This window comes from Parasteatoda tepidariorum, chromosome 5 (assembly GCF_982258835.1).
Source record: "Parasteatoda tepidariorum strain Cologne lab strain chromosome 5, Ptep-v5.0, whole genome shotgun sequence".
Classification (NCBI taxonomy): Eukaryota; Metazoa; Arthropoda; class Arachnida; order Araneae; family Theridiidae; genus Parasteatoda; species Parasteatoda tepidariorum.
The window spans coordinates 97,824,979-97,841,262 of NC_141759.1; the positions used below are offsets into that span (position 1 = coordinate 97,824,979).

At 28.6% G+C, this 16,284-nt stretch overlaps 2 protein-coding genes across 2 annotated transcripts in view; one reads left to right on the plus strand and one right to left on the minus strand.

The window, feature by feature from the left end:
- Myo95E (Myosin 95E) overlaps positions 1–11,054 on the minus strand; it is a 64,578-nt gene extending 53,524 nt beyond the window's left edge. The window contains exon 1 of the mRNA XM_043044185.3: positions 10,958–11,054. Coding sequence (XP_042900119.3) covers positions 10,958–11,054 — 97 coding nt within the window. The remainder of the gene's footprint in view (positions 1–10,957) is intronic.
- Positions 11,055–11,226: 172 nt separating this feature from the next.
- On the plus strand, positions 11,227–15,996 carry LOC139426404 (uncharacterized). Its single transcript, XM_087162923.1, has 3 exons — positions 11,227–11,436; positions 13,024–13,212; positions 15,905–15,996. Exons 1-3 carry the CDS (start codon positions 11,271–11,273, stop codon positions 15,994–15,996), a joined length of 447 nt encoding a protein of 148 aa, XP_087019049.1. The 5' UTR covers positions 11,227–11,270.
- The last annotated feature ends 288 nt before the right edge of the window (positions 15,997–16,284 follow it).

Genomic DNA, 16,284 nt, shown 5'->3' on the forward strand with positions numbered 1-16,284 from the left:
ATTAATTTAATTCCTTAAACTATTATGTGTTCTGGTAAAATTATCGTACTGTATGGTAATGACCTTTCTGGTAGAAAAATCATAATTATGGTAATAAAACCAATATATACGGTACTTAAAACATTCATTTGAAATTTTCAAGCTCATATGGTAACCGTTTATCTGAAATTCTGGTTTTCGAAATTATAGTTCTTGTTACCACACATTTAGTAAAAAATACAAAACTTATAAGTAAATTTAGTCAAATAACTGTCTTTTATGCTTTGCTGTAAGGCATTATGCTAAAATTACCAAATTTTACCGCTTTTATCACATACTATAAAAACCATATTTTATTCTTACCATATTACCAAATTTTACCGCTTTTATCACATACTATAAAAACCATATTTTATTCTTAATTTTATAAAAATAAATACCAAAGCACTTCTTTTAAAATTATTGAGCCTTTTAGTGTTTTCATAGGTCTAGAAACAAGGAAAACATTTTCATATTCCAGTTGTTTAGACCATACTTTTATTCTCAGTGGAGAATTTTTACATCTTTTTACTATACAATTCATACAACGAAAAAAGTAAAATAGTGGACAATGGGTGAACGAAAGCAATCTGAAAAAAACAGCCAAAATTTCTTTGAATCGAGCAACGCAGAGAAAGGTGATGCTAGTAAAATAAAATAATCGTTTTGATAGATATTTTCCTTGTTTTATATATCAAACAAACGGTAGAAAATGTTGTTCGAGTATAACTTATAAACGTATAACTTATAACTATTTCTCTACTAAATGCTTAGAAGAATAATCATTTAAACAACTATTGAACTGGAATTTTCTAATACTTATACTCTATTCTTATATTTCTAACCGAGATAAAAATGTTAAAAAAAGATAAATGAAAAAACCCAAAGAAGTCTTAACCTTTGTTACATTACAAATCCATCACTTGATTTGATGGATCATGAAAAGAATAAAAAATGAAGATTGATTCTTTTATTTTCTGGTGAAAAGGGAAGTATTTAATCTAGCAACGAAGAATTCCGACAGAAGAAAATAAACGATTTTACCAACAACTAAAAATTTTAATTGCATATGTTTTTTTGAAAGCTCAATCGTCATTGATATGATACTTTTTAACTAAGATGTAACGTTTGTAACTATTGTTATTTTGTAACAGTTTTTCTTGACTGAAGAGTTAAATTTCGTCGATATTTTAGCCAGTGCCTTCTATGCTTTATGAAAAAGATGCAAAATCTAAATGAAAAGCGTTTCTAAACTAATTTCAGATATGATGGATCACGAAAGGAGCAAAAAATGAAGAATGATTTTTTTTAAAAATATTTTTAGTGAAAAGCTCTTTAATGTTGTAACGAAGAATTTTATCAGAAGAAAATAAACAGTTTTACCAATTTTTAAAAATTTAAAAATTGCACATGTTTTTTGAACGTTCAATCCACTTTAATATAATCCATTTTAAATAATAATATATAACTTTTGTAACTATTATGATTTTGTAACAGTCATTCTTGACTGTAGAGTTAAATTATGTTCATTTTTTAGCCAGAGCCCTCTATGCTAATTATAAAAATGGTGCAGAATCTAAATGAAAAGCGTCTGGTGCAAAATCAAATTTTTGATTTGATGGCTCACGAAAAGAACAAAAAATGAAGAATGATTTTTTTTTAGTGAAAAGATAACTATTTAATCCAGTAACGAAGAATATTGACAGAAGAAAATACAAATTTTACCAACTTCAAAAAACTAAAAAATTACAGGTTTTTTGAACGTTCAATCTTCATTAATGTAATTCGTATTAACTAATAATATGTAACGTTTGTACCTATTATGATTCTGCAACAGTCATTCTTGACTGTAGAGTTAAATTATGTTCATTTTTTAAGCCAGAGCCCTCTATGCTAATTATAAAAATGGTGCAAAATCTAAATGAAAAGCGTCTGGTGCAAAATCTAATTTTTGATTTGATGGCTCACGAAAAGAGCAAAAAATCAAGAATGATTTTTTTTTAAGTGAAAAGATAACTATTTAATCCAGTAACGGAGAATTTTGAGAGAAGAAAATAAATAATTTTACCAACTTCAAAAAATTTAAAAATTACATGTTTTTTGAACGTTCAATCTTCATTAATGTAATCCGTATTAACTAATAATATGTAACGTTTGTACCTATTATGATTTTGCAACAGTCATTCTTGACTGTAGAGTTAAATTATGTTCATTTTTTAGCCAGAGCTCTCTATACTAATTATGAAAATGGTGCAAAATCTAAATGAAAAGCGTCTCTGAATTAATTTTTGATTTGATGGCTCACGAAAAGAACAAAAAATGAAGAATGATTTTTTTTAGTGAAAAGATAACTATTTAATCCAGTAACGAAGAATTTTGACAGAAGAAAATAAACAATTTTACCAACTTCAAAAAATTTAAAAATTACATGTTTTTTGAACGTCCAATCGTTATTAAAGTAATCCGTTTTAACTTATAATACGTAACGTTTTTAACTATTGTGATTTTGCAATAGCTATTCTTGACTTTAGAGTTAAATTATGCTCATTTTTTAGCTCATTTCTATGCTAATTATGAAAATGGTGCAAAATTCAAATGAAAAGCGTCTCTAAACTAATTTTTGATTCGATGGATTGCGAAAGAAACAAAAAATGAAACATATTTTTTTTAAATTCTTTTAGAGAAAAGAGAACTATTTAATCTAGTAACGAAGAGTTTTGACGGAAGAAAATAAACGATTTTACTAACCTCTAAAAATTTAAATTACATATATTTTTTGAACAGTCATCGTCACTCAAATAATCCTTTTAACGAATAATCATTTGCATTGTAATTTACGATAGTTTTCAAAAGGAAAGGTTTTAAAACGTCTGTTCGAGCTAAAAAACGAAGTTTTGTTCCTTCAGAATTAACACCCACAATAAAATATGCTATTTAAAAAAATATACTATTCTTCCATTTAAGGATAAAATCCACGATTTTGAGTGGTTAATAAAAGTAGCTTATTATTTGTGCGACACATTTGATACATTTAATGAAGCGAATTTATATTTGCAAAGCTTTGGTTTAATTATTTCCGAAAAATTGGAAAAAGTCGCTGCAATAATTAAAAAAAATCACTGTTGAATCAACGATTTTCAAAATTAAATTTTAAATCTTTTGAAACAGTACAAAAATTTATTGAAACCCATGCAAACTATGATGAAGATTTTTATATAGAAACACTGTTTCAATTCAAGATTATCTTTCAGAGCTAATAAATAATTATAAAGACTACTTTCCGAATATTCCTTCAAATTATATGGGGATTAAAGATTCATTTTCTGTTGAAATTGAAAAGGAAGAAACGTTTAATCTTAGTGAACTATAATTTGATAATTAAATTTAAACTTTATGCAACACTGATCTAAAAAAAGTGTTTAAAGCTGTACCACTAACTAAATTTTGGTTGCTCTGTCAAAAGGAGTGTCCAAGCGTAAGCGAGAAAACGATACAATTTTCAATAATTTTTCTCACCACTTAAGCTCGCGAGGATGCGTTCTTATTCTTAAAAAATAAGTATCGAAACAGATTGGGAGTTGAACCTAATTTGAGAATAAAATTAACATCATTACCCCCAAATTTGAAATCGTTATGTGATGACAAATAACATCTAAAGCACTAGATACTGAGATAAAGTATCGCCACTCTGTTCCTTAAGTTCCTTTCTGGATAAGTTTGAAAATAATTTATTAATTCATTTGTTACATATTTTATATGATATTATTATTTAATTAAGTAGAGCAAATATGTTTCGCTTTTTTCAATTATAGGTTTAATAAATTTAATTGCATTAAATATATTTCCCCCAAAGAAATTAAAGTAGACTACCATTATTGTCATTAACTTAAAGAATTTTTTCAATAGAAAGCTTAAAAAATAAATTTTAATAGCATTTAAATATGGAGTGTTTTGTTGCCCGAATTAAAAATAAACTAGCGTAACATATTAAATATTTTTCAAATGAATAAATTTTAAAATGTCTACGTTTTAATAACATGATTTAATTCCTTTGAACTGTTAGTTAATTTATTTTTCATTATTTTAAATATTTCGTACATTATAGCAAAAATAAATTTGTTATATTTAATATTCAGAATTTGAATAAGAATTCTCAAATAAATATTTATTAATTTTTAAACAAATCAGAACTCATCTATTTTGTTATTAAGTATGATAAAGCTCCCATTTACTAATTATTGTAAGTTTCATCATATGTATTAATTTTAAAGTATCTAAAAAATTATATTCTTATGATTATATTTAACTATATTTAACCCTTTGAACCTCATAAAAAACCAACTGCTAAAAATTTCAAATAGTTTAGAAAAAAAATCATATCACATTATGCATTATGATAGATGAAATGAGAAAGTTTTAACTAATAGTTTATGCATTATTTTACCCTGAAAGGAATAAAAACAAAATATAAAATTTTCGAAAGAAAAAAAATAATTTAAAGAAAAAATAATAAATATTTAAGTTATCTTTAAGAATAGGAAGATATTAATAAATAGAAAGTTAATAAATAAAAAGTCGCGTTTAAGAATAGAAATTCAGTACTTCTACATTGTAAGTTGCGGTCACAAGAGAGCTGCAATCACCAAGATGGCGGCAAGTTGCTACTTTAACTGTCCAGGGCTTTAACAACACCATTCTTCGCAGTAAGGACAAAATGTGTGGAAACAAACTTTACTTCATTTAAAAGTTTTAAATTAATATAATTGTTATTTTTTTAATTACCTTTTCTTATGTAATTATTTCGCTGTTTTTGAGTGTGAAATAAACAAACAAATAACTTCAATTTTACTAAGAAATTTGTTTAAAATTTGTTTGGTCACTAAATTGTTTTTTTTCTTCATTAAGATGGGTTCGAAAAATTTTAAAACCTCGTACTGGGTCACGGTTAAAAAAAAAGTCTTTGGGAAATGTTCTCATCGAAGACTATATTTTTTGTCGTATAGACTATACTTTTTTACTCGCGCTAACTACTATTCCTACAACTTTTACGGCTTTTTATTTCTTTTTTGAAAGGGATAAAGGACTGTCCTTTTAAAAAGGCGCTAGTTACACAAATGCGTAAAAGGAAGAAGTCTATTACATATTTTTTTCTATATCACTAAATAGAAACAGTTTTCCAACAGTTATCGTTCCAAGTTTTTATAGAACACTGCACTGTTTTCTTAGATTCTGAGATCAACTGTAATTCCCTAAGAGTCTTACATTACAAATCCATCACTTCAGATGATGGATTATAGCCAAGTGAAGTAAAAGGCGAATGATTTTTTCGATTTTTTTTTTATTATCGAAAGTGGAAGAATTTAGTAACGAAGAATTCTGAGAGAATAAAGTGAATTGATTTCATTTCTACCAACTGTAATCATTGTTCTTTCCCCCTATAAAACCAATCAGATCAACCAGCATTTGGGCGAACTTCCATTAATAAAATTTTTAACTTAATGTTTTTCAAAAATGAATCATTTTTTTGAACAGAAATCAAACATTCTTCAGATTTACGAATACTGTAAAAAAAATGGATTCTCATATATCACGATACTACTAATATATGTGGGCCGGGATAGCCTGGTCGGTAGGGCGCTGGGTCCATGACCGAGAGTTCGTGGGTTCGAACCCCGCCGACCGAAGACTCCCCGTGTAGTAAAGTGACTGATGCACGTTAATCTGTCGAGTAGCAAAAGTCCTCCATGTTCCCATAACAAATCAATACCTCTGGGGATACTGGATTGGAGATCAATTGTCCTCTGATTCAGGTCAAAATTACGATCTGTGAATGAATGAATGGATTTATGAATGGGTCTGACGGTGTGACGTACGGTGTGGCAGAAGTCGAATTCTTGGACACAGATGGCGCCACTGAAAAACAAGAAACGCACACTCTGCCTTAATTTGCTCGGTTTTACCAAGCAGGCTTGCCCGTGAGGCAAGTAGCATTGGAAACAACAACAACTAATATATATTGCACCCCGGCAAGAAAAGTGACACAATTCAAAAAACAGCTATTTTGAGATTATGTCAATAAAAAATATGTATTAAGTGCCCAATCAAGCTCAAAAAGTGCCTCATCTCTAGATTATGCTATTTCAGATTGGGCTCAAGATTGTGGTATTTCAGAATAAGTTTTATAGTATTCCTTAAGTTGATTTTTCTCAAATGCTGTTTTTTGATTTGTGTCGCTTTTTTTCCCGCAATAGGATATGATCCGAGCAAAAATTTTGTCAAATTGACGAAATTAGTATCGTCCCTTCTTCAAGGAACAAATTTCGTCAATAAAGAAATATTTCGTCATTTTCAATAAAAAACAAAAACGTAGTTCCTAATGTATCTTAATTTTCTAATGATCACTTTAACGTAAGCATTATGTAGGGCACAAAACATATCAAGGACAGACAGAACAAAGAGATAAGTTACACCCTTGCCCGAAGCAGGATTTGATCCTCGGAGCTAACTCCTTGACCGCAGTCCTGTTGGTCCGCTTAATTCGTCCCTTTATTCATGATTCTTTATTCTAGCTTAGTCCTTCTAGTTAACTCTCTCCCACAATGCATTATGATAAGGTTTCGAGTTGAAGAAACTTTTTCGTTATATATTTGAGACTTCGCGTTTCGTCACAAATCACGTGATTTGGTGACGAAATGATTCTGAAAATTTATGAAATACAGCTCAAAAGTAGCTAAATCGTCAAAGGTGAGAACTTTATTACTGAGAGTGTGAAAAGCCAAAAATTAAAAATTTGTGAATTAATTAAACTTTTTGCGAAGATAATTGAAATAAAAAAATTTTGAATAATAAATGCAAAGTATCTTATACAATGGTAAAATATTAAATAACCGAGAATAAAACATGTTTTTGTATTACCATTCGGTTAACAAGATTTTTTTTCTAAACACTTGGTTCAAAATTCATTTGCCCATATCCAAAGTTCAAAAAAGTTGCTTTTAAGAAATCCTTGAAGAGTTTTAAACCAGAAATGAACTGTAATGCAAGCATTCACAACCGTATGATTTAGCAAAATATCTCCATATACCTTATGATTAGTTAATAAAATAATTTTCACGTATAACTGGGTTACTATATTGCAATTCAAGCATTTGAAGTAAGCATTTTTATAAGTTTATTCGTATTAAAATTTAATGTAGGAAAATATATCGTCATATTCTTACTTAAGATACATGTAGATTGCGTGTGTTTTGTACCATCGTAGGTAAAGTAACTTTGTTACTGTGAAGCATTTGTTCTGATCCAGAAGAAATTTCGAATTTCGTACTTAGCAAAATCTTTTTGAATTGTTATTATTACGATTACTTTTTTGTTGTTTTTAAATGTAGCCCTTAGAACTTTTTCGATGCTTGGCTGTTTCTTCATTATTGGTTTAGAAGATTTTGCATAATGCTCTTTAATGCGCTTTAATTCATTCCTTATCGTTCCCCAAACAACATATGCAGTTGGATTTGTAGTTTTGAGTAATAATTAATTATTTTGCATGCAGCATTGTCTGTTATTAAGACACTTTAAATATCCTACATAAAAACTAAATTAGGACTATATAATTATGGATTAACAACCTTGTTTAAAATGTGTCTAATAATTGCTAGAAATTTTGAAGTAATGTTAAAATGTTATGATATTGTTGAATGTAACAAGTGAATGCGAAAAGCAAAAATTTAATCATATTCCATTTTTGATAAATTGAAAATTGCGTCAAAAAAAAAAAATTACTTCTAAAAATGTTCAAAACTGGAAAATTAAAAGATATTCCAAATGGAAACTTTGTAATATAAGTTTTTTTTCTCCCTTAGTTTATCATTTTTCAATATTAATGTCATATATTCTTAAAAATAATAATTTTACTTCAAAAGACTAACTACTTAAAATTTTAGAATTCTTTACTTTATTATCATAAACTAATTATCTGATATATTACAAAATAATTTTTTATGTAAACGAAACGTTAGTGATAACATTATTTAAATTATTTTTAATTTAAATCAATTGCGAGTAATAATTGCAGCGTTTGGAAGTTTATCAAATAATCAATAATTGAGTGATTAAACTAATTCTTTTAATATTACTGTAATCATATATATATATATATATATATATATATATATATATATATATATATATATATATACAAATTAACATGAAAAACATGAATAAAATAAAAAGACTAAATTGTAGAGAAACAAGAATGGTAAAAGCAATAGTCGTTATCAAGACACATCTATTGCTATAAATGCGATATTTCTGAATAAAACTCGGATATATATATATATATATATATATATATATATATATATATATATATATATATATATATATATATATATATATATATATATATATATATATATATATATATATATATATATATGTAAATCTAATGATGATGCTGCACTTTCTCATTGTTGTCGGTGAATTTTTATTCGCAGGAAAATCACATGGTAGGATCCAGTTTTCCCACATTAAATTTCTTTCGGTTTGGTTGTCATCAGCATAAAATTGAATTACAACAATATGCTTTCAAAAATGATTATTCAGAAACATAATTTAAGTTCATTAATCGATTTTAATTGTATCATAAGGGAAATATTTGGATGCGCGAATTGGCGGGACAAGTGTTCTTTTTTGTACATACATTTTTAGTTCAATAATTTCAACTGTCTTATGCCAAGAAAGAGCTATTATTTCGCATAAAGGTTGTGGAACGTCATCAAACAGGGGGCTTTGCCCTCTAGTATTTATTTATATTCATCTCATGTGGCACCAAGAACACAGATATTTCTCTTATGTGACACCAAGAACACGGGTATTTCTCTTTCTAAATTGGCAACACTATAGTAATTCATTTTTTAGGTTGTCTTAAATACTAGTTAAAATAGAGATAAATAATTATTTATACGTTAAGTATTTGTTTCACTTCATTTTGTAAGGTTGTCTTAAGTGATAATTTAAATAATCTTAAATGATTGGTTATGCTGTCAGTGTTTATTTACATTCATTTTTTAGGTAATATGATAGTTTATAATTTAGATATATAGTTAATATAGATAGTTCGAGTTAGTTATACATTAAATATTTATTTAGAAAAATTTCGTATTATTATTGAAACAAAAACTTAGTTACGAAGTAATTATTTAGATTTATTTGCGACCTTTCCTAAAGTGCCCACAGGAATTTTATACTTAAACTGTGCTATGGTGTCGTATACTGTCATACCAAATATTGGTGATGTAGCTTAACTTTTTTGAACAACTGTATATATCTTATACTATACTCAATTTATGGTTGGGAAGGTGTGTGAAGAAATACTACATTACGTAGTGGAGAGCTAGGATGAGTCATCTAACGACAGAGATTGAAATAATTTGAATCTTTTTGCTGCCTACTATGCGGAAATGCCCCGAATTGACACTAATGGTGGTTTGTCTGATTTAATGGCTGTAGAACAGAATTTAAATTATTGCCTTTAATGCAAAGAGTACTTTGATAATATCAAAGACATCTATTGAGAATAGTTAAAACTGAATCATTCCAAAGCCATGGGCAACAGCTTAGAGTGATTCTACTGTGAGTTGCCACGATAAATGTCTAGTTTATGAATATAGTACTCTAAAAAATATAGTATTGTTTGCGATTCTACAAAAAAGGGCATAATACTAATTTAGTTTAATAGAATATCACTTAATAAAACATTATCTTTTTTGCGATTTCGTTCAAAGAGGGATCATTGTTTTAAGATAGTAGTTTAATATATAGTAATTAACGAGACATTGTACTTTTACTAATTCTACTGAGAGTTGGCATGGTACTAACATAATTTAATCGAATATCACGTAATAAAACATCCTTTTTGCGATTTCGCTCAGAGATGGATCATTTTTTAAGAAAGTTTAATGTATAGTAATCAACGAAACATTGTAATTTACTGCAAAAATTATTTTCTTTTTGGTGATTGGGCTGAGAATTGGGTTGATTTCTAAGCTAATTTAATGAAGAGTACTCAATCTATTCTTATCGAACAGTACCCAAGTATTGTTCTTTCAGCGATATCACTAAGATTTGGCGCGTTACTGTTTAATCTTAATAGAATGAAACTTACACAAAAAAAATTTTTTTAATTTTTAAAAGTTGATATAACAAGCTAACCAAATAAAGTGGTATTTAATTCAGCATTGCACTTTTGCTAAAAATTGTTACTTTACTAACCTAGTTTAGTACTGTAGCATTCAATAAGAAATTCTCCAAGAAAATAAATTTTAAAACTATCAAATAATAAATTACCCAATAAGTGCATAGAACATATCGAAAAAAGGAATCATTGTTTTACACTATACACATTCAAAAATTAACGTCAAAACAAGCACTCCGAATTAAAAAAATCTGTATATATTTAAGAACTTAAAAGGAATACGAAAAAATATTATGTTGTTTTTCTACAGCCCTGTAGGTAGTAAATAAAATTTCTATTATTTTGCATAGATTAACTAAATTTTTATTTTTTATTTTTATGTAACACCAGCCTCTCAATTTCGTAATAAAACCTTTATAATTTATTACATTGCAAATAAGCGAGCTTTTAAAATGTGTTAAAAAAAATAATGTAATCATAATCATATAATAATATAATCACAATTCCCGTCCTATAAATGGGTGCGACGTATGGTGCGGCAGAAGTCGAATTCTTGGCCATAGATGGCGCCACTGAAAAACAAGAAACGCACACTCTGTCTTAAATTTGCTCGGTTTCACCAATCAGGCTTGCCCGTGTGGTAAGTAGCATAAGAAACAACAACAACACAATTAATAGTGGCCTTACACTGTTCATAGCAATCATAGCATTAAAAAATTCATAGCAATCTCACAATATTCCGTTACAAACTTGCTGGGTTGTCACGGAGATCAAAGCTCCACAAAATCATGATCAGCGATGATTGTAGCAATATGATCAGCACCTTTACTTCCCAACTGGACTTCATAATACGACACTGGGTAAAAATACCAGTGTCAAATGCTCCAGCCGCCACTTAGCCTCAAACTCTTAAAGGTACCCAAATTTATAGAAAAAAAATATTAAAGTACCAATATGCTAAATTTATATTGCAGAAAATTCTAGAAGTATAAATCTTTTGGTTTGAATTTGGAGAAAGATTTACTGGTGAGAAAATTGAGAAAATGAAAACAATGCTAATTCTATGGATTTGAAAGAAGGTAAAACTGCTATTAATAGTTCTTTGGACGATTTGTTTACTCTCGAACCTTTGCCTTTGGATAGCAAACTTGATGTTGATGATGAACCGACTTACAAAGAGCAATTTGAGAATATGATATCTAAGAAATCCGGACGAGATTCAAAGAAAGGTAGTTTATTAAAAGTATTTTTCGTTTTGTTCTATAATATTAAGTTTTAGTTTTTATTAATTAACATTTACGCACACAAGACTGCAAAAATCCAAAAAGTTTTCCCCTTCATAACTTTAGTTTTAATTAATTAATATTTACGTACAAAAAAATGCGACTGTGAATATCCAAAAAGTTATCTCATTCACCAAATTTCAGTTTTAATTAATTAATATTTACGTACAAAAAACTGTGAATATCCAAAAAGTTATCTCATTCACCAAATTTCAGTTTTAATTCATTAACATTTACGTACAAAGGACTGTGAATATCCAAAAAGTTTTCCCCTTCATCAAACTTTAGTTTTTATTAATTAACATTTAAATACAAAAGACTGTGAACAAAAACATCGCAAAAGTTTTCCCCTTCATCAAATTTTATTTTAAATTGACATTTACGTACAAAAGACTGTGACCATTAAAAACATTTTCTCATTCATCAAACTTAGGCTATTAACTCAGTATAAAAGGTACTCAGATAAATTCGTGATATATTTTCAAGGTTGAAATGAATAAATTTACTATAAATTGGGTATATATAGATAAACAGTTAAATTAATCAGATTAAACCACCGCTTAAACACAAATCATTAAAAATCATTTTAACATAAAATGAAATCTGAATAAAAATTTTATATCAAAAAAATTCTTGATTAAAGCTATAATTAGGTAAATTGAAACTATCGTACTTTGGTTTATGCATGATAAAGAGCTTTGATTATTTAATTAAAAAACAGGAATTAAAAACAAATCTTGACAAAGGAATTGTTGAAAAATTTATGAAATTTATTTAAAATGAGCATTTAATAAATATTGACACAATTGTTGTTTGAAGGTGCACTGATTCATAATAAGGTGAATTATTAATTTAGGAAGCCTAATCAAAAACAATTTGGTCAATTTGGTCGTAATTTCAGAAGTGTTCCTACTCACAATCTTTCGGGTTGTTCTACACTAGATTTGGTAAAAAGAGTACACCACAGTTTTTACAGTATGTTATATAATGAAGTGATTTTTTTAACAATTTTTAGAAATTTATATATCACGTGTGCTAAGCTTTCAAATATGCTGTAGTCTCTTAAAATTATTTTACTTATACAGAGAAAACCTGACCTCTTCGCATAAATTCGTCATCCACTAACTCCATATTCTAATTAATTCATCATTCGTTTGCTTTCTTTTTCTTGTTTAACGTCAAGGGTTGATCAGTATAGAAGTTATAAGCTTAGAAAGGATGTATGGTATATCATATGGATTGAGAATTGTACGGCGACCCATTGCCAAAATTGCCATCGTAAGCTGCTTGGTCACTCCCCCTTTTTCAAAAGAAAATTTTTGAGATGTGCCCGTTTCCCGACTCAATTTTTCACGATAAAATATTTTTTTAAGGACACGATTGAAGGAACAAAATTCAATTTAATGTCCACCAATAGATCCAAATTTCTTCTGAACTCATACCTGATATTTGTTTGTAGCTTCTTAAGTAGTGTTATTTTAAATTTATTTAACAGTATTACTTTTAATTGTTCTTCCGTTAATTTACTTTTAGATGCCCGTAAAAGTTGGTTTGGTTTCTTCAAAAAAGAGAAAAAAGAGAAGTCTGGTGTTAAGAGAAAACAGAATGCCTCTACAAATCTTGGCATGAGTGACTATGAAAAACTGTTAATAGCGTTTGATAAGAGATTGGCTGAATATTTTGCAGAGAAAAGTGATCACATTGACTCTTTTAAGCAGAAAAGTAAGTTTAAAGGTACAAGTATGAAATTGATAAGAATTTAGCATCACCGCTGTGATGGATAAAAAAATTTGACAATTTTGATCGAAGCACTTGGTAATGGTTTTGGTAAAATTATCAATCAAATATTGTTTTATAATACGTAATAAAATTTGGTAAATCAGGTACAATTTGGTAATTTTATCATAATACCTTGGAGCATAACGTTAAAACTATTTATTCTACTAAATTTCTGTTTAAAATTTGGTATCTTTAAATGTGTGGTAATAAGATCTATCATTTTGAAAATCAGAATTTTCGGTAAACCTTTACCATATAAACGAAAAAATTACCCAATGAATAATTGAATAATCTAAATACTGTATATTTTGATTTTACAAACCAGTGCTATGTTTTTTTCTTTTTTTTTTTGCTTTGTAATACCAGAAATGTTATTACAGTACATTGCGACAATTTTACCAGTTTGTTTTTTCTCCGTCAATAATCTATACTATTAGTATTTTCAAAGGAAATTAATATCTATTTATTTTTCATCTCCTCGAATGCTAATCTATATTTAAGCAAAATCAGAAAAAAAGCTCGTACTGATGCTATTTTTCCAATAGGAAAAAAACCCTTTGATCTCGAAAATGGTTTATATAGTTTTGAGGCAAAGGTATACTTTATGTATTGTAGAACTACGATACGGGTACAAATACGGGTGATGGAAAAATACATGCACTCATCAAGTTAATAATACATGCACTCACCAATTAATAAAAAATACCAGTCAACGTGTTTCAAGCGCCTCAAAAATAGACACCCATTTTCAAGACTAGCCGGAATGTAAAGAAACAAACTTGAATGCAAAGAAACAAACATGATTTGAAATAAAAACGTAAAGCTGCCCATGAAAAATGGAAAAATAAAGGTGAGAAACAAAACATGAAAAACCACAGAAGCCGAGAGAGAGAAATGAAAACTAGAACAAGAAAAGTCACAGTAGCAGAGAGGCAAATCGGGGCAAAATGCATTTCCATGTGTTTTGGGAAGATGGGGAGGAACTAAGGTTGTTAACAAGGGAATCGGCATTCATATGAATTAAACAACTGGGTGTTTCTGTGGTATAGTTAATTTTGCATCCGTCGAAATTGAATTTATGCCAAAGATTTCAACCATATGCCGCAATCGAAGATTCCACGTATTTTTGATAACGAACATATATATCGTGCTCCTTAAGTCAAAATTTAAAGCGCGTTTAGTTTGCCCGATGTAGCCAAGGTCGCACTGACAAGGAATGTGGTAAATGCCCAGTGATTATCAAATTTATTAATTATCAAGAAATTTAAATTTGATTTTTTTAACAGGCTTAAAAATGACTTTAAATCCAAAACGGGAGAGGGTATTAGCAATTTTAAAACAAACCAGAGAAAAAAAAACGTTAAAGTCTCTTAACACTAGAAAGACTGAAATACCTATATTGCCCAAAAGCAGTCAAAATGACTGCATTGTGAAAGAATAACTAACGTGTAAAGAAATTTGCTTAAAATTTATTTTTGATATTATTTTCAGTTATATAACAAGTTATTAGTAAATATTAACGATAAAAAAAATTATATGTTGTACGAAAAGTCACGAAATTCTAAGAAATTGTGTCATCATTGTTTTTCTAATTGAAATTAAAAAGCAGTCAAAATGACTTCCTTGGGCAATCTAGTGTTAAAGATCCTATTAGCTTTTATAATCACTGGGGCATTTGCTTTATTTTATCCTTACACAGAACTTGTCACCTTCAAGTTTTTTTTTTTCTCCCGTTTGTTATAAAATTGCTAACATCCTATCCCGGTTTGACTTTAAAGTCATTTTTAGGCCTGTTAACAAAATTAAATTTAAGTTTCTTAAGGATCGTATTATCTTGATAATCACTGGGGCATTTACCACATTCCTTGTCAAAACGACCTTGGCTACATCGGGCAAACTAAACGCGCTTTCAACTTTAGACTTAAAGAGCATGATAGATATGTTCATTATCAAGAATACGTGAAATCTTCGATTGCGGCATATTATTGAAATCTTTGCATAAATTCGAATTCGACGATGCAATTATCTATATCACAAAAACATCCAGTTGTTTAATTCATATGAAAGCCGATACCCTCGTTAACAACATTAGTTTCTTCCCATTCCCCCAAAGTGCATTTTACCACGATTTGTCTCTCGGCCACTGTGATTTTTCATGTTCTATTTTCGTGAAGAATTCGTGAAATCCTCAATTGCTTCACATTGTTGGTATCTTGGGCATAAATTCAATTTCGACAAGGATAAAATTATTGCCAACCTAGTTACATCAGCTCATCTTGATGCCCTGGTATCCTGTTTAATTTATGTGAATGCTGATTCCCCTTGTTAATGAAATTAGTTCCTCATCATCACTTCATAATGCATGGAAATGCACCCTGATTTTACCCTTATTTGTATCTCGAACACTGTGGTTTTTCTTGTTCTGTTTTTTTCATTTTTCTGTCTCGGCTTTTGTGGTTTTTCATGTTTTGTTTCTCACCATTGTTTGTCCGTTTTTCATTGGCAACTTTACGTTTTAATTTCAAATCATTTTTATTTCTTTACATTCAGGTCTGGCAAGTCTCGAAAATGGGCGCCTATTTTTAATGCGCTTGAAGCATGTCAACTGTTATTTCTTATTTGTTAATTTTTGAAGTGAAAGACAGATCTGGACTTATAATTCCAATTATCTGGCTTACATTATCTGGACTTATAATTCCAATTGGTTATCTGACATATCTAACGTAAATTACTGTAATTAAAAAACAGTGCAAGATTTGTTCAAAAGAATTATTTTTGATCATTTTTTTTTTCAGGATTGAATATTATTTTTAATATAAATTTTTTCTCTCGGTGGAAAAAAAAATCATTCGCCAATACTTTCACCAAAACATAGTTTTTCTCGCCAAATTTGGCGAGGCGGCGAATGCTTACCACTGCCCCTGGGTAATAGCCACACAGTTTAGTTTAAAAGCTCACTAGAAAATCTAAGAATAGGGAATATTAATAACACATTTTTTTAATTATTTCAATCAT

Coding starts and splice junctions, on each gene's coding strand:
- LOC139426404 (XM_087162923.1), top strand. CDS start 11,271: ATGGATTTGAAAGAAGGTAAAACTGCTATTAATAGTTCTTTGGACGAT. Junction 11,437..13,023: donor CGGACGAGATTCAAAGAAAG/GTAGTTTATTAA, acceptor ATTTACTTTTAG/ATGCCCGTAAAAGTTGGTTT. Junction 13,213..15,904: donor TGACTCTTTTAAGCAGAAAA/GTAAGTTTAAAG, acceptor TAATTTTTGAAG/TGAAAGACAGATCTGGACTT.